At 36.2% G+C, this 22,327-nt stretch overlaps 1 protein-coding gene and 1 pseudogene across 6 annotated transcripts; both read left to right on the top strand.

Annotated features, from left to right (window-relative positions):
* Positions 1-7,104: 7,104 nt before the first annotated feature.
* Positions 7,105-14,503, top strand: LOC112784852 (pentatricopeptide repeat-containing protein At4g33990). 6 transcript variants are annotated; one of them, XM_025828182.3, is made up of 5 exons: positions 7,108-7,623; positions 8,874-9,388; positions 10,290-13,449; positions 13,745-13,991; positions 14,091-14,503. In XM_025828182.3, the coding sequence occupies exons 2-3, from the start codon at positions 9,383-9,385 to the stop codon at positions 12,810-12,812; spliced, it is 2,529 nt and encodes an 842-aa protein (XP_025683967.1). In that variant the 5' UTR covers positions 7,108-7,623; positions 8,874-9,382; the 3' UTR covers positions 12,813-13,449; positions 13,745-13,991; positions 14,091-14,503. The 6 variants fall into 6 exon arrangements, with proteins under 6 accessions (XP_072087744.1, XP_025683969.1, XP_025683967.1 ...); XM_072231643.1 differs by having other exon boundaries at positions 7,105-7,623; positions 10,290-13,991; XM_072231644.1 differs by having other exon boundaries at positions 7,142-7,623; positions 10,295-13,991.
* Positions 13,871-20,513, top strand: LOC112784854 (inosine triphosphate pyrophosphatase-like; annotated as a pseudogene).
* Positions 20,514-22,327: the final 1,814 nt, after the last annotated feature.

Genomic DNA, 22,327 nt, shown 5'->3' with positions numbered 1-22,327 from the left:
GTTTTGGTAGCTATTTGGAGGTTTGGAATGCTTGGTTTAGTGCAAAAACATGAAATTTTTTTTTTGAAAAACAGAGCATCCACCCACGCGCATGCGTGCATCACGCGTACGTGTGACACAAGCATTTTCAACCATCCACGTGCACGTGTCACCCACGCGTACGCGTGGATGCAAAAATTTCACCTCCAGGCAATTTTCCAGAGAGTTGCGCCTACAATGTGCGAACATTGTGCCTTTTGCGCAAAGCTACCCACGCGTACGCGCACCTCACGTACGCGTCGCTCTTTAAATAACCCATTGACGCGCACATGTGATACACGCGTACGCGTCGTCCCCATTTGACCACTTTCATGCGCACGCGTGACATACGCGTACGCGTGGATACCCTGCATGACCCATCTCTTTTTCTTCTCTTCTTTCCATTCCTTTCCTTCTTCTCTCTTCTCTTCTCTTCTTTCCACCCTTCAAACATCATCCAACACTACTAAACACCATATAACACCATTTCTTTTAGTTAGTTGATTAGTTAGTTGTTTAGTTAGTTTGTTTCATGTTTATTTTTTTTCTGTTTCATTATAAGTGTTGGATTATTAATCTTGTTTACTGCTTATTATTAACTTAATGCTATTTCAGCATAATTGTTTTTGATATTCATTATTGGATTCTTTGTTGAGGGTACAATTTTGTTACTTGGTTTCGAGTTCTTAATGTTTAATGTTTTGAATATCAAGTACATGTTACATTGCCTTCATGCATCTTAACTCTTTGAATTACATGTTTTGGCCACCATGCATTCATCATCCATCGTTAGGCAATTGTACATTATCAATGCATTTTCTTTAGGTGATGCTTGCTATGTTTGATCCGTATTCACATCACCTATTTCATGCGTTGAGATTTTGGAATTGGGAAATTGGATCGAAAGCTTACCTAGTGACATTTTTTTGAGCTTTTTGAGCTTTGTGGACCATGCTTGCTATGTGATTGGTTTTCACTTCTATATTCTCTTTCTTAAGTTCCATAGCATCCATGTGATCCACCTCTACGTCACTTAGGTGTTGCAAATAAACTTCAATATGTGTCATTGTTTGATGGGTAAGTTTCACATTCCATCTTGTTCATTAAAGTTACCTTGCGCATCAATCAATGTCCATCCATTATCCAATTCACAATTGCTTGACTTTGCTTGAATGCTTTTATGCTTCTTCACATGTTTGATTGACTTAACCTACAAGTCTTTTAAAGTATTTCAAGCACACTAGAATGAGTGAAGTGCATACTCTCTTTGTGTAATTGTGACATAGCTTTCTATGATAGCGTGTGTGTTCTAAAGGGCGCCTGATTTAGAATTCACACACCTATTTTTCACTAATGTCACACTAATTCACTCACTCCATTCTAGTGATTCACCTCATTCCAACAATGCACGCTTTCTTGATTTTGTACTTTCTCATCTTACGGTGTTATTCTTTTATTTTTCATGAATGATGCACCATAAACAAGAACGGAGGCAGAAGGAAAAACACGCAGCAACCGGTTGACCTACCAGCTGAAGGTAGCAACTCGAAGAGTCGCCATACCCCCTTGCTCATCTTTGAGTGCACCGAGGACGATGCAAACTTTTAAGTGTGGGGAGGTCGTCCGACCAGTCGGCGTTCTTGGGTGACAAATTTCTAATCCCAACACTTTTGCATCTCATTTTAGGTCTTCTAGGAATTTTAGTTGCATTTTATTATTTTGCATAATAAGCTCAGTCAAAATAATGAGATTTTTCAAGAAATTTATCTATAGGCACTCCAATTGATTAAAAAAAAGAAAAAAAATTTTTTAGAACTTGTTTGAATTACATATATTGTGGAACATGATTTTTGAGCTAAGAACACAAACATGTGAGATTTGAGCCTAATTGTGTGGTTACATCATACAACCACTTATTTTCATTCTTGTGTGCATTATTCTCTTTCTATGATTGTAATCTTTGATTTGTTTGATTCTCTATGTCCATTATTTTGTATATGAATGCATTTATATGATTGAGGTCATTGTTTCGAATAGCTCACTTATCCAAATAGCCTACCTTTTATCTTCCATTGTTAACTAACTTTGAGCCTATGCTTAACCCATTTGTTCTTAATTTTAGCACGTTACAAGCCCTAAGTGAAAAACAATAAATGTCCCTTGTTTGGATCTTTGATTAGCTTAGGCTAGTGAGAATGTTTATCATTTGATTTTGGGAGAATTGGGAACATTAGGTAGAGATAAAAGTGTATTTTGTGATTTTGTTGAAAATCATGGGAATTGGGTACACACTCATGCATTGAATGTTAAACCATTTGCATTGATATTCTTGTATATATTTTTGTTTGAAAAGAAAAAAAATGAGAAAAACAAAAAGAATATATATATATATATAAAAGAAAAAAAATAGAAAAAGAAGAAAAAGAAAAGTAATAAAAAGGGGACAAAATACCCCAAAGTAAAGTTCAATAAAAATCAATGCATACGTGCGGTGAAGTGAAAAGAGAATGCATGACTATGTAAAAAAATGAAGAATGGGAAGTTAGGTTAGCTTTGAAAATGTATAGGTTGTTATATAGGTTACGTGGGAAGTTTAAGCTTATCAAAGATTCAGATCTCAAACTCACTTGACCATATGCATCCTTACCTCGATCCTAACCCCATTACACCTTATGGGAAAGACCTCATGATATTTGTATGCATGCATGAAATAATTGTTGATTGTTAGATGAAAAACAAATCTTGGAAAGCATGATTAGGAGAGAATTGAGTGAATCAACCCCAAACACTTGAGCAACTGAGCAGATACACATCCGGTGAGGATTCGGTCGCTCAATTACATGCCTCTACCCATGATCATCTTTCTTGCAAGTTTGTGAACTATTTTAATAACTCAATTCAATTGTGGGTTTGCTTTGATTGCTATTGCTTTAGCCCTTGTACTGTATATATATTCTTGGGAATTGATTTATTTTGACCAAGTAATTGTATTCATTTAGATAGATTGCATCTAGGTAGTTTACATTGAATAAATGTTGACACCCTTTGTTTCTTTCTTGATTTTAGCATGAGGACATGCTTGGTTTAAGTGTGGGGAGGTTTGATAAACCCAAATTTTGTGGTTTATCTTGTGCTTATTTTGGGAGATTTTATCCCCTTTTCTCACATTTATTCAACGAAATAGCATGATTTTGTAATTCTCCTTTAAATTGTGCTTAAGTGTAAAAATATGCTTTTTTGCCTTATAGTTAATTTTGCTTAATTTAGTTTAGTTAGTTTATGCATGCTTAGTTGATTAGGTGGTTAGAGAATCTGGCGTGAATAGTAGATTTGGGTTTGTTTTAATTAATGCTACTGTTTGAAAATGTTGCTGCTTCATTGATTTGTCCTGTGCTAAACTGATATGTTTGATGCTGCTGCATAGTTGTTTATTATTGCTTTATTCCTGTTGATGGCTGCTGCTGGAGTGAACAAATTCTGAATGATTTGTGCAGTAATGATAACTTTGATGAATTTCTGAGTCTAAGTTATCACTACTGCTGCATTCTTGTAATTAGTGACGGACCTAGAAAATTTTAATAATGGGGACAAAAATATACTAAAATAAATTTTGTTAAACATCAATATATTTATAATTTGAAAGACACAAAAAAAATATTTATAATTTTTGAAACTAAAATTATATAATAATAATAATAATAATAATAATAATAATAATAATAATAATAATAATAATAATAATAATAATAATTTTACTTATATTTATAATAATTATGTATAAGAGTTAAAATAAAGAATATGAAATAGAATTCAAATTTAAAAAGTTAACTTTTTTCAACTAATTTCAATTAATATCAGTCAATTTCTTAAAATTATGTTATTTATCTTAAAATTTAAACCCTCAAGTCTCTAAAAAATTGAGAATTTTTATAATTAAAAAAAATTAATGTTAGATAACTAAAAATCAGTTTCTTATAATTTTTTATTATTTAATATATAAATAAAATTTTTTTATCTCAACAAATTTAAAAAAAATAAAAATTTTATTTATATTTAAAAAACTAAGCATCAATCTATCAATTTAGTAATTAATTAATTGACTATTTTAAAAAGAACATTATCATTATTTATTATTTTTTATTTTTAATTTTGATACTAAATTAAATTTAATGCGACATATATAATTGCATATTAAATTTAACAAAATTTTTTTAACATAATTCTCAAAAAAATAATTTATAATTTAATATAGGAACTAAGATAATATAATAATAGAATCAAATATATTTATTTATATATAATTATTATTAATTTTTCATCACCAAATGGAGGCAAATGCCCTCTCTTTCTCTCTAACTTAGGTCCGTCTCTACTTGTAATAGTTACTCAATTTCTAGATGTATTTGTGCAGTGGTAATTTGTGCTCAATGCCTAAGTTAAAATTGTTATTGCTGTTGTGTTTGTGCTTCAATTTGCACTTAATCACTTAACTCAAGATGCTTATTTGTTTAAATTCATGTTGAATACTTGTGATTAACAATAGAGGAGATAACAATAGTGATAAAGTATGGTTACATAATAGAAATAATAGATATGGAAGTGATAATTATGAGAATGAAGAAGGTGATAGTAGTAATAATCATGGATTTTTTTCGTAAATAAAATAAAATAATTAATTATTTCCCCAAAAAAGATTTTTCAACTTTATTTTCAAGGATACGACTTTTTTTTTTTGGAAATAACAGCAAGTTCGCCGCACTCCCGGCGAACTCTATAATTTTTAATTATTCCATTAATTACCTTCTAATTCACAACGCAAGCTAATTATAGAGTTTGCCAGGAGTACGGCAAACTCTGTATAAATTATAGAGTTCGCTGAGGGTGCGGCGAAATTGCTGTTATTTAAAAAAAAAAAATCGTATCCTTGAAAATAAAGTTGAAAAATCTTTTCTGGGGAAATAATTAATTATTTTATTTTATTTACAAAAAAACCCCTAGTAATCATAGTTGTAAGTTGGTTATATTGTTGAAAAGAACTTTGTGAGAAATTAAAACCCCCACAAATTACAAATAAAATTCTCACAAAACTAATTTTTGTTACTGTTTAACGAATTTTTTAATAGAGGAATCCTATTGCCCTAGAATAAAAAAATTGAGAATCGAAGTGTCCCTTTTTTTTTTTGAAAGGAGTGCCTTATCCATCGTAAACAACTAAAAATAGACAAGGATCGAGTTGGGTCTTTATTTTTTTTATGTTATTATTTATGAATCTGATTGCTTTCTTTTTTATGTGAATTTTATTATATATTGATCTTTTTGATATGTAGTTAGTAATTTCTATCCATTGAAATTTTGATTATTTATTATATATTGATCTGTTTTGATCAATGTTTTGAAAATTGAACCAAATTGGCCAATTCGACCGAATTAATCGGTCACTTAATCAGTTCGGTTAAGATATAAAACCGTTCTGTGGCTGTGTTTGTTTTTGAGAACAGGATAGGACAAGACACCGAGAACAAGATATAAAGGACAGAGACACAAAATTTTGTGTTCTTGTATTCTTTTTGGTGATAAACTAGAACAAATGATGAAAATCCAATTTATTCTATTTTTTTCATTCAAAAAATTTGAGATGAAAAATATAATAGTAAAAAATATTATGAAAAAATAATAAGAATAATGAAAGAAAAAATGAAAAATAAGTTATGTTCCTTGTTAGTGTTTCTGTGTCCTTCTTGTCAGAATGGACACAAAATATACTAATTCAATTAGGGATGACAACGGTTCCCCATGGGGGCGGGGACATGCCCCCGTCCCCCGCCCCCACCACCCATAATCCGTCCCCGTCCCCGCCTTGTCTCCGCGACGGGTAACGGGGACTTCGTATCTGCCGGGGATCGGGGTCTCCGCGGATATCCACGGATTTTAAAAAAAATTCAAAAACATATAAAAAGAACAGCAAAATTGAAAAATAAAAGATACATAGTTTAAACCCAAACTCAGTACTGTAATCCAATTTCCCAATTTTCCAGTAAGAGTTCAAACTCCGAACCCTAAATTCAATTTCACAGCATCAAAATCAATCTCTAAATCCAAATTTACCAATTAACAAAATTCAAACCCTAATCCTAAATCCAATTTCACAGTAATAAAATTCAAACTAAAGGAATTTCATCAATTAAAAATCAAAATATACATTAAAACGGCAAAACAGAGGCGGAGGAGGAAGGTGAGCAGCAGCGGCTCTCCTCTGACAGCGATGAAGGACGATCTTCTCTAGACGGGGCCGAAGGCAGATCTCGCTCCTATGACGGCAACAACGAAGACAACTCTCCTATGAACGGTGATGAAAACTGCGACGTTTCTCCTCAGGCGCGCAGCGTGAAGACAGCTCTCCTCTCCTCTAGACGCAGAGGCATGGCTGGTGATGACAGATCTGAAGAAGAAGATGATAGCAGAGACATGGCTGTGAGACAGATATGAAGAAGATGATGATGACAGATCTGGTGATGACAGATCTGAAGATGATGAAAACTGCGACGATTCTCCTCTAGGCCACACGGGTGCAGGCGGCGCCAACACTGTGATAACCAAGCACATAGCGACACCAACAAGGGAGGATGGAAGAAGAAGAGGGTGAGACCTGAGAGAGTGAGAGCGATCTGATGAGGGAGTGAGTGAGCGAGAGAGAGAGGCGTGAATTAGATTTTTAGGTTTCCATCATATATATATATAAGGATATTTATGTAATTTCATCTATACGGATATTATACGGGTATCACGGGACGGGTACTTCTCTCCCTGCTCCCGCCCCGTTTATTAAATGGATACCCGTCCCCCGTCTCCGCGGGGAGAAAATGATCCCCAATCTGTCCCCCAGTGGGTAATTTCCCGCGGATACCCACTCCGCCAGAAAAAATTGCCATCCTTAAATTTAATGTTTCTAAATACAAAATATATTAATTTAGTATCTTTAGACACATTGTCTTTATCTATATCTCTTCCGTTAAATACAATTTTATATCTCTATATCTTAATCTCAGTGTCCTGTCTACATAAACAAACACAGCTTAAAAAATCCATAAGGAAATCGACCAAATCAACGGTTAATTGGTGAATCACCGAAACCAGCCGGGTTTTGTCATGGTTTCCAGTTCGGGGCATCAATGAAAAACGACGCTGTTTTGCAATCAGAAGGAAAAGAACGAGGAAATATCCCACCCCCATTCACCCTTTCTCTCACCCTCTGAAACCTAACCCTAAGCCCAGCCAGCTACCATCACCGTCCCTCATCGCCGAGCTCTTCTCCTCCAGTACAGGGTGCTGTCGCCGCCGGCGGGGACAAAGCGTGGGTGCCGTCGCACTCTTCTCATCGCAGAGCCGAACTCTTCTTAGTTCTCATCGCTCCTCTTCTCGACGCGTTGATCCGGTGGCGTCGCCGTCGTGAAGGTTGATCGGTCGTCTCTTCGAGCTCCCTCTCTCTGTCCGAGGCCAGCATCCCTCTTCAAGCTGTCCCTTACTCTCTGTCCGAGCTCACTTCCTGTCGTCCGTTGCTGTCACTTCCCATTCCTCCGTCGCCGTCACTTTCCTGCTTGGCCGCCAGTAAGCACTGCTGCTTCAATTTATTTTGCTTGTTTTTTGAACTTTTGTTTGGTTTTCTGATTTCTGATTTTGTTAATTTATGCTTATTTTGGGTTACTGAATTTCTGAGTTTGTAAGCCTCCATCGCTCCACTGCTTGTTCAGTTTCATTTTTGGGATTTAATTGCTATTTTTCTGGATTTAATTATGTTGATTGTTGATTGTTGTTTTCCTGGGTTAATTCTTGTTTTCTGAGTTATTTTTCTTCCTTGTTCATTGGTATTAACTGAGCTGGATTGTTGTTATTTTGTTCTGACTTCTGGCTTAATTATTGTTGATTATTGGTAATTTTCTGAGTTATTTTTGTGCTATTGTTCTAATTCGGAGTTAATTTATTAGTTGTTGGCTTGTTCGTGAGTAAAATTAGTTAAACTTAAAAACTTGTTTTTATTGTTGTTTCTTCTGGTGGCGGATAAGTGTTATCCTTTATGTGTTTCACTGCATTGTTAAGTTTTGTTATATTGATTCTGATTTCTGAGTTGTTGGTTACTGATTTTTCTGAATCTGACTCGTTGGTGCTTTGCTGGGAATGAGTGTGTCAATATGTAATTGAGATACTTGTGCTCTTCAATTGGATTTGGCTCTGATTGATGCTGGAAAAAGAGTTCAGTTGAAATCCCGGATGAGAAAACTGATAAGCTTGTTTGCTGCGCCAATGTTGCAAAATACATAGCTTCATCTAAAGCTGACCAGAAAATTGTTGAAAGCCCTGAAATTTCACTATGTTATTTTTTTGGGGATGTGGCATTCTAAGTTATATGAACCTGTGTTAAGTTTGTTTAGTATCATATATGACTTAATGTTAGTTTCCTTAATAGTGTACTTTATATGGGAATACCTTAATTAGTCTGAAGAATACCAAATAATTGCTCTTAGCTAATATTGATCAGTTGCGCTAGTTTACTTTGTGATGATTATGATTTGTGATGAGGAGCATATATGTGCATTTCGATTTTTCTAATTATAAACTTTGATGTTTGAAGTTGTTTGTGAACTTTTAATGGTAAATTATAGATAATTTATTATGTGAAATTGTGAAATTTTGAATTCTATTAGCTTACAATTCATTGAATTTAAATATTTGAAATTATATAAAATTTTTAATAATTTTATTTTTATTTAATTAAACTGGTTGAATCCCGGTTGAACCACTAAACTATTGACCGGTTCGGTTCTTGCAACCTTAGTTTTGATCAATGTTATGAAAACTAGACAGGACAGGCTGGTCAGACTGGTCCAACTGTGAACTGGCAGCATTAACGGTCCAGCCAGCCATGTAAAACCGCGATAAAAAAAATTGGTGGAGGGCTGCTGAACTGACCGAGAACTGGCCGGTTGGACCGGTCCGGGAACCTGCCGGTTTGAAGGAAATGGCGCCGTTTTGAAGTTTAATTGGGGAAGAAAAATGTGAAACGCTACCCAGTTACCCTATCTTCTCCTTCTCTTCAGTTCAGACTTGTGTTGCCACCGAAACCCTAGCTTCTCCACTGCTGCAAGGACTGCCGCCGTTCGTCGCGCTTAGGCACCACCGTCTTCGTTTGGTCGTGGTGCTTGAAGTTTCTAACCCACCAATCGCAGCTTCTTCCTCGAGCTCGGTGTGTTAGAGTCTGCTCTTCGTTTGTTAGCTGCAGCTTCTTCCAACCCACCACCGTCGTGCTCGTCGCCTAGCCTCTGTCTCCGGCGCGCTTCTGCCCCTCTACTCAGACTGCTCAGAAGTCAGAATGAAGGTTTACGATTCTGCTAGTGCTACTCAGATTGATTTCTTCGTTTTTCTTTTTGAATTTTTCGTTCTTGGTTCTTTGTTCTTTGATTTAGGATTCTACTACTGTTAGTGCTGTTCAGATTGAATTGTTGAATGATTAGCTTAGCTCATGGCTACTACTGTGCTGTGCTGTACTCTGTTTTGTTGCTTTTTTTTTGTGCTGTGCTGAAAATGATTTAGCTGAAATTATGCTCCTTGCTACTACTCATTGTTAATATTTGAAAAAGTTTATTTAGCCTTTGTTAAGATTATGCTGAAAATTATGCTAAAATTATGCTCATTGCTACTGCTCATTGTTAATTTTTTTTTGTTTTGTGCTGTGCTAAAAATAATTTAGCTGAAATTATGCTCATTGCTACTACTCATTATTAATATTTGAAAAGGTTTATTAGCCTTTCTTAAAATTATGCTGAAATTATGCTCATTGTTGCTGTTCATTGTTAATCTGAAAAAGTTTACGCCGAAACCTTGTTAACTTGTTAATCTTTAGATATCTTTTTTTTTTATTTGACTTTTGAATTTGTATTTTGATAAGATCATAAGACTTTAGTTGATATAATATTTTAAATTTGAATGACATTTTAAGATTTATATTAGACTATAATTATGTTTTAGTATGCTTATTTATATTTTATTTATTATTTTATTATAAAACGGTTTTTCCGGTTGGACCAGTAAACTAGTGAACCAGTAACTATAATAGTTCGATGACCGGTTCAGTTTTCAAAACTTTGGTTTTGATGCTAGTATTCTTGTGACCAAGGTTGTGATTGTTCTTTATTAATCTGTGATTGGCAATTGCTGTCAATTGGAATTTCCTTTTTAGTTATTATATATTGATCTATTTTGATGCTGGCATTGTGAAGGTTAGGCTCCCTCATCTCATGCCACTCTTCACTCCTATGTATGTGTTCACTTCTCACATTTGTGCCCATTTCCAAACTCAACCTCGTCTCGTTTCCAAGGTTCTTTCATTGCAGAGATGGCTTCACCATGCACATGCAACTCCCATACACTTCCACAAGAGCATCAAACTTGGCACTTCCACTTCCGGTTTCGATTTCGATTTCAATTTCGACGTTCTGATCCGAGTTTGCAGGGACATCAACATCGCTAAGATGCTTCACACTCTTCTCATTGTGCTGGGAAAAGCTCAAGATGTTATTTTGTCAACAAAGCTGGTTAATTTGTATGCATCTCTTGGGGACATCACATTCTCTCGCTCCACCTTCAACCAGCTTCAGAGAAAGAATATCTTTTCTTGGAATTCAATGGTGGCTGCTTATGTTCGCAGCTGCCGGCGCCATGAGGCATTGAGCTGTTTCAATGAATTCTTGTTAGTATCTGGTTTAAGGCCTGATTTTTATACGTTTCCACCTGTGTTGAAAGCTTGTGTGAATCTGATTGATGGCAAGAAGATACATTGCTATGTTGTGAAGTTGGGTTTTGAACGGGATGTATTTGTGGCTGCCTCATTGATCAACTTGTATTCGCGGTTTGGTGCTTTGGATGTTGCATATGAGCTGTTTGATGAAATGCCTGATCGAGATGTGGGTATGTGGAATGCAATGATTTCCGCGTTTTGTCAGAATGGGAATGCTGACGAGGCATTGCATGTCTTGAATAGGATGAGAAGTGAGGGGCTGAAGATGGATCCTGTTACTGTGTCGAGTGTACTTCCTGTTTGTGCGCAGTCGGGTGATATTGTTAGCGGGATGTTGATTCACTTGTATGTGATAAAGCATGGTTTGGAGATGGACGTGTTTGTATCAAATGCTTTGATCAATGTGTATTCAAAGTTTGGAAGGCTTGGGGATGCACAGAGGGTTTTTGATCACATGGAAGTTAGGGATCGGGTATCTTGGAATTCTATAATTGCTGCATACGAGCAGAATGATGATCCAACTACTGCACTCAGGTTGTTTAAAGAGATGCAGTTTGTTGGAATTCAGCCTGAGTTTTTGACAATTGTGAGTTTGGCTTCAATCTTTGGTCAGTTAAGTGATCGAAGGATAAGCAGTTCAATTCATGGATTCATTATTAGGCATGAATGGCTTGAAAAGGATGTTGTGATTGGAAATGCACTTGTGAATATGTATGCAAAATTGGGAGCTATGGATTGTGCTTGCACGGTTTTTGAACAACTTCCTGTTAAAGATATAATATCATGGAACACTTTGATCACAGGTTACACGCAGAATGGTCTTGCAAGTGAGGCAATTGATGCTTTCAACATGATGGAAGAGTGTACAAAGATAATCCCCACCCAAGGGACATGGGTGAGCATTCTCCCTGCATATTCACACGTTGGAGCTTTGCAACAGGGAATGAAAATTCATGGAAGGTTAATTAAGAACTGTCTGTACAAGGATGTCTTTGTGGCTACCAGCCTAATTGACATGTACGGAAAATGTGGGAGGTTAGTTGATGGCATGTCATTATTCAATGAAATTCCACGGGAAACTTCAGTTCCTTGGAATGCCATAATATCGTCTCTTGGGATTCATGGGGATGGAGAAGTAGCACTCCAACTTTTTAAGGATATGCTAGCTGAAGGGGTAGAGCCAGATCATATCACATTCATATCTTTGTTGTCGGCATGTAGTCATTCTGGGTTAGTGAATGAGGGTGAACGCTGTTTTGATTTGATGCAGAAAGAGTATGGAATCAAGCCAAATTTAAGACATTATGGTTGCATGGTTGATTTGCTTGGAAGAGCTGGATATTTGGAGAAGGCGTATAATTTAGTGAGCAGCATGTCGATGCAGCCTGATGCGTCGATCTGGGGTGCTCTTCTAAGTGCTTGTAGAATACATGGAAATGTAGATTTGGGTACCTTTGCTTCAAGTCGTTTGTTGGAAGTTGATTCTGAAAATGTTGGCTATTATGTTTTGCTGTCAAATATGTATGCAAACGTTGGCAAATGGGAAGGGGTGACTAAAGTAAGATCATTGGCCAGAGGTCGCGGTCTGAAGAAGATTCCTGGATGGAGTTCTGTTGTAGTGGGAAATATAGTTGAAGTCTTCTACACTGGGAACCAAACCCATCCTAAATGCACAGAGATATACGAAGAATTAAGGGTTTTGGCTTCCAAAATGAAGAGCCTCGGTTATGTTCCGGACTACAGTTTTGTCCTGCAAGATGTTGAGGATGACGAGAAAGAGCAGATTTTGATGAGTCATTGCGAGAGATTGGCAATGGCATTTGGTATTATTAGCACCCCACCAAGAAGTCCCATTAGGATATTCAAGAACTTGCGTGTCTGTGGTGATTGCCATAATGCAGCTAAGTTCATATCCAAAATTACTGAGAGGGACATTATTATGAGGGATTCAAATCGCTTCCATCACTTCAAACATGGGATTTGCTCATGCGGTGATTACTGGTAGTGTCGCTAAAGTTTGGGAGTTTGAGAAGGATGTCCTTAAATTAAGACCTTGTATGACAAAGCAGGCTTTGGTTGCTCGTTGCATTGTCAACCTGATTTTTATTGGTGACGATCTACTTTGATGTAAGAGTATGGTCTTTTAGGATTGAAAGAGGAGAATTGAAGCAGTGGTTAAGCGTAACGAAGTCTTTTCTTTGCTCACACAGCAAGACAACTGCGTGATGGAGTTACTCGAAATCTACAAAATTTTTTGGCTGCTACCAATAGTGATAACTCCAACAACCGAGATGACACTACGAGAAACACTTCACTTGGGAGAGGTGGCTTTGGTAGAGGAGCACGTGACAGAGGCTGTGGTAATTCTAGTAGAGGAGGTTACACCAAAATTTGTTCCTTCTGCAACAACGTCGGTCACTTGGTAGACGTATGCTACCAAAAGCATGGGTTTCCTCCCCATATGAAGCAACAATCCAAAGGAGTCAGCATCAATAATATGACTCCCAAAGAGAAATGTAATGATAAAGGCAGCCTAACCTCATCTCAGTTTGCAGATCATAATAACTCCAAAGTTTCATTATCACTAGAACAAAGGCAACTCTTAATGTCCCTCGTTCAACAAGATGACACACAGCTTCAAGGTGCGAATCCAATTGAAGAGTGGCATGAGATGAGGGAGTCTAACCTTCACACACCAGCATCAAAATAGATCAATGTACAACAACTAAAGAAAAAAAAAAAAATCCAATTGACTTGCCTATTACAGATTAATATACAATAAAGAACAATCACATAACCTTGGTAACAACTCAAAACACTAGCATCAAAACATATCAATATACAATAAATAGTCAAAAATCCAATTGATAGAAATTATAAATTATCAACAGTGCGGTTTGTCTCTTTCTCATAGTTGATGCAAAGCATTGCTTGCAGCCACTATAGCCACTCCCAATTCCCAAGGAGTCAAGAACTCACTATACACTACTGGTGTGTGGTTCTCTCTGTACCTTCTAACACCAGAAGCAAAATAAAAGCCGGAAGAAGCTTTGGTTTGGCGAAATGGCTTCTGGATTGGTACTATCACGTCCTGTTACTTTTGTAACTGGCAATGCCAAAAAGATTGATGAAGTTCGTGCCATCTTGGGCCGGTCCATACCATTTCAGTCCCTCAAACTTGACTGTAATACTTCACTCTTTCTCTCTAATTCTTTTAATTTAACCCTTTCTTCTGTTTGTTTTTTGTTTTTATTCTTATAAGGGTTTTGTTTTGTTTTTGCAGTGCCAGAGATGCAAGGAGGGCCTGAAGATATCTCCAAAGAGAAGGCTCGTTTGGCTGCTCCAGTTATTCACTCACAATCTGGCTTTCACTGATTCCATTATGTGTGTGATTTTAGGGTCGAATTTTCTTTTTTTCCCTCAATTTTTTAACCTTTCTGATGGCTTTTCAAATGTATGTTAAGGTTAATGGACCTGTGTTGGTTGAAGACACTTGCCTTTGTTTAAATGCGATGAAAGGTCTTCCAGGATGGTATAATTATCTTATTTTACATCATTCTAAGTTGGGAGTAGTATTCAACCTGACACTGCTTTTGTTTGAATGTTTTTAATTTTTTTTTTACAGGGCCTTACATGTAAGTTCTATTTCACATTTTATCATCATCTTAAGTTACTCTCTTTTTGGGTTCACAAAAAGTGTTTTTTATTTTATGTCTGTTCTATAAGACCAATACCTTGATACTATGAAAATAAAAGAATAAGGAAAAGGACAATTTCTCAAAATTGGTTAATAATACGGTGGTAGATCGACAAATGAAAGCAGGGGGTCATTCTATAACATTTTAGGAATGGGTTCCCTTGTATGTAAGAATAGTTGCTGAATAAGCACTGTGTCAGATTGTTCATATCAAAATTTAAACCCACTTTTATTTCTTGATCATAAATCTGTGATGGTAGTACTGTCTTGGTAGTGGAAATCACTATATGCTACCAATTTATATTTGATTCACCATTTGCATATGATTCATTTGTTCTAGTAAGATTATGACCATATACATCATCCAAATGGTTAAGAAAATGTTTTATCTTGTCAGTTTTTATTTCAGCCCTGAAATTAGCTCTATAGCTGAGAAGTTGTACAAGTGGTCTTAAAGTTAATTATATTTCTTAAGGGGTCTAGGCTCAATGTTGATGAATTTATTTAAAGTAAATACTCAAAATGGATCCATTGTGTACATTAAAGTTGGAACTTCTTATTGATGCAGCCTTATTTGCAGTGTTCCAATTGTATGATAGCACAGTGATTATCTTTCTTTTTTTCTCACCTCCGCTTGACTTTCTGAAATCTGATTTTCTTCCTCTGCGCTTTTTCTGAATTAGCCAAATTCCACTCCGTCTTCTTCCTTCCGATGATAAGTGATCTTTCTCATATGTTTTTCATAGACTTGTTCCAGTGGAGCTACTGAATACTTTCGAACAAGGGTTGAATCAAGAGTGCTATGCTTTATTATTCACTGTGTGTTGTAGAAATGCATTTTCACTGCAACAACAAACCCATCTTCCTACAAACTCGGGTTTGTTACATGGATTTTCGTTTGGCTTTGGGCTTGATATTGTATCATAAATCCACTTATCTCTTTCTATCCACTTATGTCAGTTTTAGACTCCACCTAGGGAATGCATAGCTAATCCAATCCTTTCCACATTTTTGACATTTCTAATCATATTCATCCCAGTTTCTCTGCCCATCCATTATGACTGTCTTTGCACATGATTAGAATTCTGCAGTCCAACATTCTTTGACTGTAATTCAGTAAAAGTTTACCTTCTAGGACCTATTCGAATCGAATAATACCAGCCAATAAGAGTGATATAGATAATAAGGCAGCAGGAATAAGAATAACCTTGGCAGGAAAAGCTGTTAACAAAGGTTGAACATTTACAGATCAATAGAAAGGGGGTGGAAGAGTCGGTTAGGGCCTATTTGTGTAAAAAGAATTTAAGCGCTTGTGTGTAAAGAACTAAATTTGCAACTGAGTTCTTTTGTGTTTGGATATGCAGTGACAGCCGCTTCCTTTTAGTGTTTTAAATACTTCTTAAGAAGCTAAATATTCTACTACTCAAAAATCACTAGAAGAGTTTTTGGGAGGGTTAAGATGTATAATCGAACAGGGAAAAATGTTAGAAATGTGAATTTTAACTTATAACAACTATTGAATGTATAGCTAGCTGAACGACTTAAGTCTTAGACTCTTAGTCAATACCAAAACTAGTTTTTAATCACTAAGAAGTTGGATTATTCTAATATATTATTCATATGTGGATCTACCTAAGGTTATATGCAATCTTTTGTCATAGTCTAACGAGTTTAATAAATCATGCAGCAAATGGTTTTTGCAGAAGATTGGTCATGAAGGTTGTCCGTAAGCTGATTTATTCTGAATTAACCTTCACTTCTTTGAGTGCCTTTCTTCAGGATATCTCAGAATCTGATCTACTCATTTCCAACTTATTTTCCAGGTCTCAACAATTTGTTGAGGGCATATGATAATAAATCAGCTTATGCCTTATGTGTATTTTCCTTTGCGATTGGCCCAAATAGGGAACCTATCACATTTGCTTGGAAAAACTCCGGTATTTCTCTGAAATCCCATATGGTGTTTTTGTCTACCACATATTATACACATTTTAACTCCGCCTATGTTACATTTGCGGTACATAGCCGGTCCCAAGTCCGGATAAAGGAGGAGGGTTGTGTTAGGTCTTCGACAACCAACATAAAAATATAGTCGAATTCCCGTGACATGAATCAAAGACATTATTGCGCTAAAGCTAGGTCGTTGCCCGGAAGCAACGTGCTGTATGGCTCGAGTACGGTGTCAAATGAGCAAGAGCAGCTGCATTGGTGCCCGGATGTAGTGTTAAATGAGCAAGGGTTCTCGCGTTTTCGTGAACGGACGAGGGTAAATAAGCTAAGTTCACAAAGTAAAAGGTAAAGGTTGGAGCGACAGAAGGTTGAGATTTGGGACATGGAACATAAGCACTCTAACAGAAAAGTCCATGGAGGTGGTGGACACCATGACAAGGAAGAAGATTAACATTGCATGCCTACAAGAAACAAAATGGGTTGGTGCGAAGGCTAGGGAGTTGGATACTTCTGGTTTCAAACTTTGGTATACAGGAAATGTGAAGAATAGAAATGGGGTTGGAATAGTTGTGGATAATCAGTGGAAGAAGGACGTAGTGGATGTCAAGATGGTAGGAGATCAGATCATCTCTATCAAATTTGTGGTGGAGGGATGTGCTTTCCATGTGATTAGCGCATATGCACTGCAAGTGGGTTCGGACGAACAACACAAGATAAGGTTTTGGGAGGATCTAGAGAGTTTGGTTCAGGACATACCTTTGGAAGATAAGATTTTCTTAGGAGGAGATTTAAATGGCCATGTTGGGAGAGAAGTGACTGGATATGCGAGTATTCACGGAGGCCATGGTTTCGGGGTGATCAATGATGAAGGTAAAACTATTTTGGACTTTTTCTCAACCTTTGATCTTTTCATCACAAATACATGTTTTAAAAAGAGAGACGAACATCTTAAACCTATAAGAGTGGCATGACAAGCTCTCAAATCGACTTCTTCTTGTTGAGGAGAGTCGACCGAAAATTTTGCATTAATTGTAAAATTATTCCGGGAGAGAGTTTGACAACACAACATAGAATATTCGTCATGGATTTTCACGTTGAGCAAAAGTTGAGGAAAAGACATCATACGAAGAACCCAAGGACGAGGTGGTGGTGGATGAAAGGTGAGGAACAAAGAAACTTCCTTTGATAGGTAGGAGAAGAGGCAAAGTGGGATATGAATGGAAGCGCGGAAGAGATGTGGAGGGAGATAGCAGAAGTTATTAGAAGAACAGCAAAAGAAAGTTTTGGTGAATCTAAAAGAATAGGACCAAGAGACAAGGAGTCCTAGTGGTGGAATGCGAGTGTACAAGAAAAGATAAAGATAAAAAGAGAGTGCTTTAAAGAGTGGTCTTTATGCCGCAACGCAGATAACTGGGAAAAATATAAGGCGGCTAAGAAAGAGACAAAAATGGCTGTAAGTGAAGTAAGAACAAGAGCATATGATGGTCTCTACCAGTCTTTGGGCAGAAAAGGAGAAAGTTATATATAGAATCGCAAAGAGCCGTGAAAAAAGAACGAGAGATTTGGATCAGGTTAAGTGCATAAAGAATAAGGATGGAGAGGTGTTGGCTCAAGAGGAGAAGATTAATGAAAGGTGGAAGAGCTACTTCTACGAGTTATTTAATGAGGGACAAAAGACTCTTTCGAGCCTTGGTTGGTTATGCACCAGGGAAGAAGATCAAAACTTTAACTACTATCGAAGGTTTCGAGATTTCGAGGTAAAAGAGACTCTAAAGCAGATGAAAAATGGCAGGGCAGTAGGACCTGATAATATCCCGATTGAGGTTTGGAAGGGTCTTGGAGAAAAAGGCATTAACTGGTTAACCAAGTCATTTAATGAGATTTTAAGGTCAAAGAAGATGTCTGATGAGTGGAGAAAGAGCACCTTGGTACCTATCTACAAGAATAAGGGGGATATACAAAGTTGCGGAAACTATAGAAGAATCAAGCTTATGAGTCATACTATAAAGTTATGGGAAAGGGTGATAGAACGGAGATTGAGAAAAGAGACACAAGTAACAGAGAACCAATTTGGATTTATGACAGGCAGATCTACCACTGAAGCGATATACCTATTAAGAAGGATAATGAAGAGGTATCGTAGTAATAAAAGGGATCTACATATGTTGTTTATTGATTTGGAAAAAGCGTATGATAGAGTACCAAGGGAGGTCTTATGGAAGGTTTTAGAAAAGAGGAGAGTAATGATTGCATATATTTGTGCAATTAAAGACATGTATGATGGGGCCACAACTAATGTGAAGACTCAAGGTGGTGTGACAGAGGAATTTCCTATTAGTATAGGATTACACCAGGGATAATTCTAAGTCCATATCTTTTCACATTAATCTTGGAAGTACTCACAGAGCACATCCAAGAGCTTGTGCCATGGTGCATGCTTTTTGCCGATGATATCGTCCTTATGAGAGAGTCAAGGGAAGACCTAAATAAGAAGTTAGAGTTATGGAGAGAAGTTCTAGAAGTGTATGGTCTACGCATAAGCCGTAGCAAGACGGAATATATGGAATGTAAGTTCAGTCTGAGAAGGGAAAACCCTAATATAGAGGTGACGATTAGAGAAAACATCCTACGAAAAGTTAAAAATTTTAAGTATCTTAGGTGCATCATACAGGATAATGGAGATGTTGGGCATCTGGTTTTATATGCGACAAAAAGGTGCCTTTAAAACTTAAAGGTAAATTCTATCGCACCGCTATAAAACCGGCTATGTTTTATGGTACGGAGTGTTGGGCGACTAAAGGGGAGCACGAACATAAGCTGAGTGTGTCAGATATGAAGATGTTGAGATGGATGAGTGGTCATACGCGATTGGATAAAATAAGGAACGAAGATATAAGGGAGAGAGTTGGAGTAGCACCCATTGTGAAAAAGATGGTTGAATCGCATCTCAGATGGTTTAGACATGTGAGAAGAAGACCAATAGAACATCCAGTCAGGAGGGTGGATGAGATGAAAGATGGACAAAGGGCGAAAGGCAGAGGAAGACCTAAGAAGACCATCCATGAGGTGGTCAAACGAGATCTACATGTAAATGGTCTCTCTGTAGACATGATACATGACAAAGCACAATGTCGTCGTTTGATTCATGTAACCGACCCCACTTAGTGGGACAAGACTTTATTGTTGTATATTATACACATTTTCTTTGAATTGACCGTCATGTTTTAGTAAACAAACATGAATCTAATTATTTCTTGAAGTTGCAAAAGTAAATAAATTCAGTTACGGAGTTCCATGCGTGACTTGATGTTTTGCTAACTCATGTTTTGCTGTCATGATAGGGGAAGATTGTTCCTCCAAGAGGATCCACTGATTTTTTATGGGATCCAATTTTTCAACCCGATGGCTATGAGCAAAGGTAATTCAAATTATTCTCTTGTTTTTAATTCTTTTTTATAACAAAGGTAATAGAGCTAGAATTTTCTGAGGAAGCATGTGGTTCGTGAAAAAGTTTTAAATTCCTGGGAATCTTACGTTGTAAAATCATTTCGATGCAAGGGTTTTGTGTAAAATTTCCATAGATGTAAAAACATTCTTCTAATGACACGCCCTATTTGGGGAGGGATGGAAGTCAAGTAAGACACCCTAAGCTCAAATAAGATATGTAAAAGATAACCGCTAACTGTGTTCAAATTTCACTAGTCCGCTTAAGCAAGCGTCGGGGGTTTGAATTTTGCCTTGTGTGCAGCAATCCGTTGGCCAATGGCAAACCCTTAAATGGAGTTCAGTATTGTGGCGGATTAGTCCTTGGCCTGTTGGGTTGAGAAATACCTTGAGAAACCAAAAAAATAAAAAAAACTGTGTTCAAACTTCAAACTCCTTTTTGTCATTCTTCTTTGTTACAAAATGCTAATCTATTAAAATTTGTCCCTTGTAGGTATGCAGAGATACCCAAGGAGGAGAGAATAAAATTTCCCACCGTTTCAAATCTCTTGAATTAGTGAATCTGGATATGCATTTCAGATCAATAATGTCTGGCAGAGCTTTTGTTGCCATTGAGGTTAGACTATAGGTGCAAGAACTTTATGAAATTTGGTTTAGTTTTTGGCTAGTTGCCATTTCTTTGTTAGACTTGAATACGGAAAATGATATTTGAGTTCAACAATAGAAGAATCAACGATCTCTGAAATTGACAGAAAACTTGGATCTCTAGCAACTTGGAAATCATTTGAACGTAGTAGAAGGTAGCTTTCTATGTCATTTATCTTTAAAAAAAAAAAATTTCTAAACTTTCAATGTAAATTAGGCACATTGTATAATTTTTATAAACTTGTGAGGCTTTAGATTGTCAAGTTTTATCCCTTTTGGTCATGTAACACAAACCACTAACTACAGTGCACATCCCAGCAGTGCCAGGGTGTGGCTGCTTCAAGAGGCAATGTGTAAGGGATAGAGCTCCTAATGGAACTAAAGTTTATAAAAGGAAGACGTTGAGTAATACTCCAAATTTTAATTATTAAATTGGCCTCTAAATTTTTATTTTGTTAGATAAATTAGTCTTTTTATATCAGATTGTTCGTTTAAACAGATGGATTAATTTGAGAATTTAAAAATTTTGAGAGATTGTTATATCTTAATTATTGTTATATCTTAATCAGATAACAATAGTGACTCATTTGTCTAATTTTTACTAAAATTTGATATGAGGATTATTTTTTCTCTAACAATAAAAAATTAGGGATTGATTTAGTGATTAAAATTTGTTGAGAATTAAATCTCTCTCTCTCTCTCTCTCTCTCTCTATATATATATATATATAGCAGGTTCATGCATTGTAAAAAGGCGCAAACGCCAGCGGAGAAATAGGTTGGCGTGACGGGGCTCTTTTCATGATCATGGATCAATCATCAATGCAGAGATTCAAACATTGGAGCGGATTTGACATATACACATTTTAGCTTACCAGGTTTTTGTAAAAACCATGAAACCAATTTTTTGTCGTATGTGTACATGCCCATTGGAAATCTAGATGTAGATGAAGTTCTTCATGGGAAGAAAATGGGCATTTCAATAAAGGGTTTATGGTCAAGCTGCATGGAAGAGCATACGGAGATGGAGATGGAGATGGAGATGAGGATTACAGTCAATGTGTTATTGTTATTGTTGTTTTTGTTGTATGTGCGGGTGAGAAGGAGATCAAATTTAAGTCAATTGAGAATTAAATAATCAAATTAAGTTACGAAGTTAAATTTGATAGACTATTTTAGATCAGTTGAAATTTATTAGACCAAATTGAATACTACAAGATAATTTTCTTTTTGCCATGCTTTTAAACTGTCAAAAAGTTGGAAAAAAACGTGGCCATTAAAAGTTGCCATGCTTTTTTAGTTACTGCCACGTTTTTTCAAAGTGTCTCCTATTCAGCTGTAACTTATTCTTTCTGGCCATCATTTTTTAATCAATTGTCACGTTATAATTTTGTCCATGCTTTTTTGTTCAAAAAATGTGATCGTTGGTGGAGACATAAGTTAAATTCAAAGGACTAAGTTAAGTATTTAATTTCTGAGTCACTTAAACGAGAGACAGCATCAACATAAACATGAATATCTAACTAAATTATGTCTATAGGATTAGAAAAAATTATTGGGAAAAAATCTTTGATAGTGAAAATCACACATCCTTATTTTGGAGAATTTAAGCTTAGTATTTTATAATTTAGGTTTAGGGTTAATGATGTAAAATGTTGACTGTAAAATTTAAGATAAACAAAATAATTATAAAAAAATTACTTGATATTAATTAAAAAAAAGTTAGTTCCATAAATTATTCTTGAAAATAATAATTGTAATTTTAGCAAATCATGTGAACATTAC

Source organism: Arachis hypogaea, chromosome 20 (assembly GCF_003086295.3).
Source record: "Arachis hypogaea cultivar Tifrunner chromosome 20, arahy.Tifrunner.gnm2.J5K5, whole genome shotgun sequence".
NCBI lineage: Eukaryota > Viridiplantae > Streptophyta > Magnoliopsida > Fabales > Fabaceae > Arachis > Arachis hypogaea.
The sequence above is the reverse complement of the archived record's forward strand: the minus strand, read 5'-3'. Positions and strand labels throughout refer to the sequence as shown.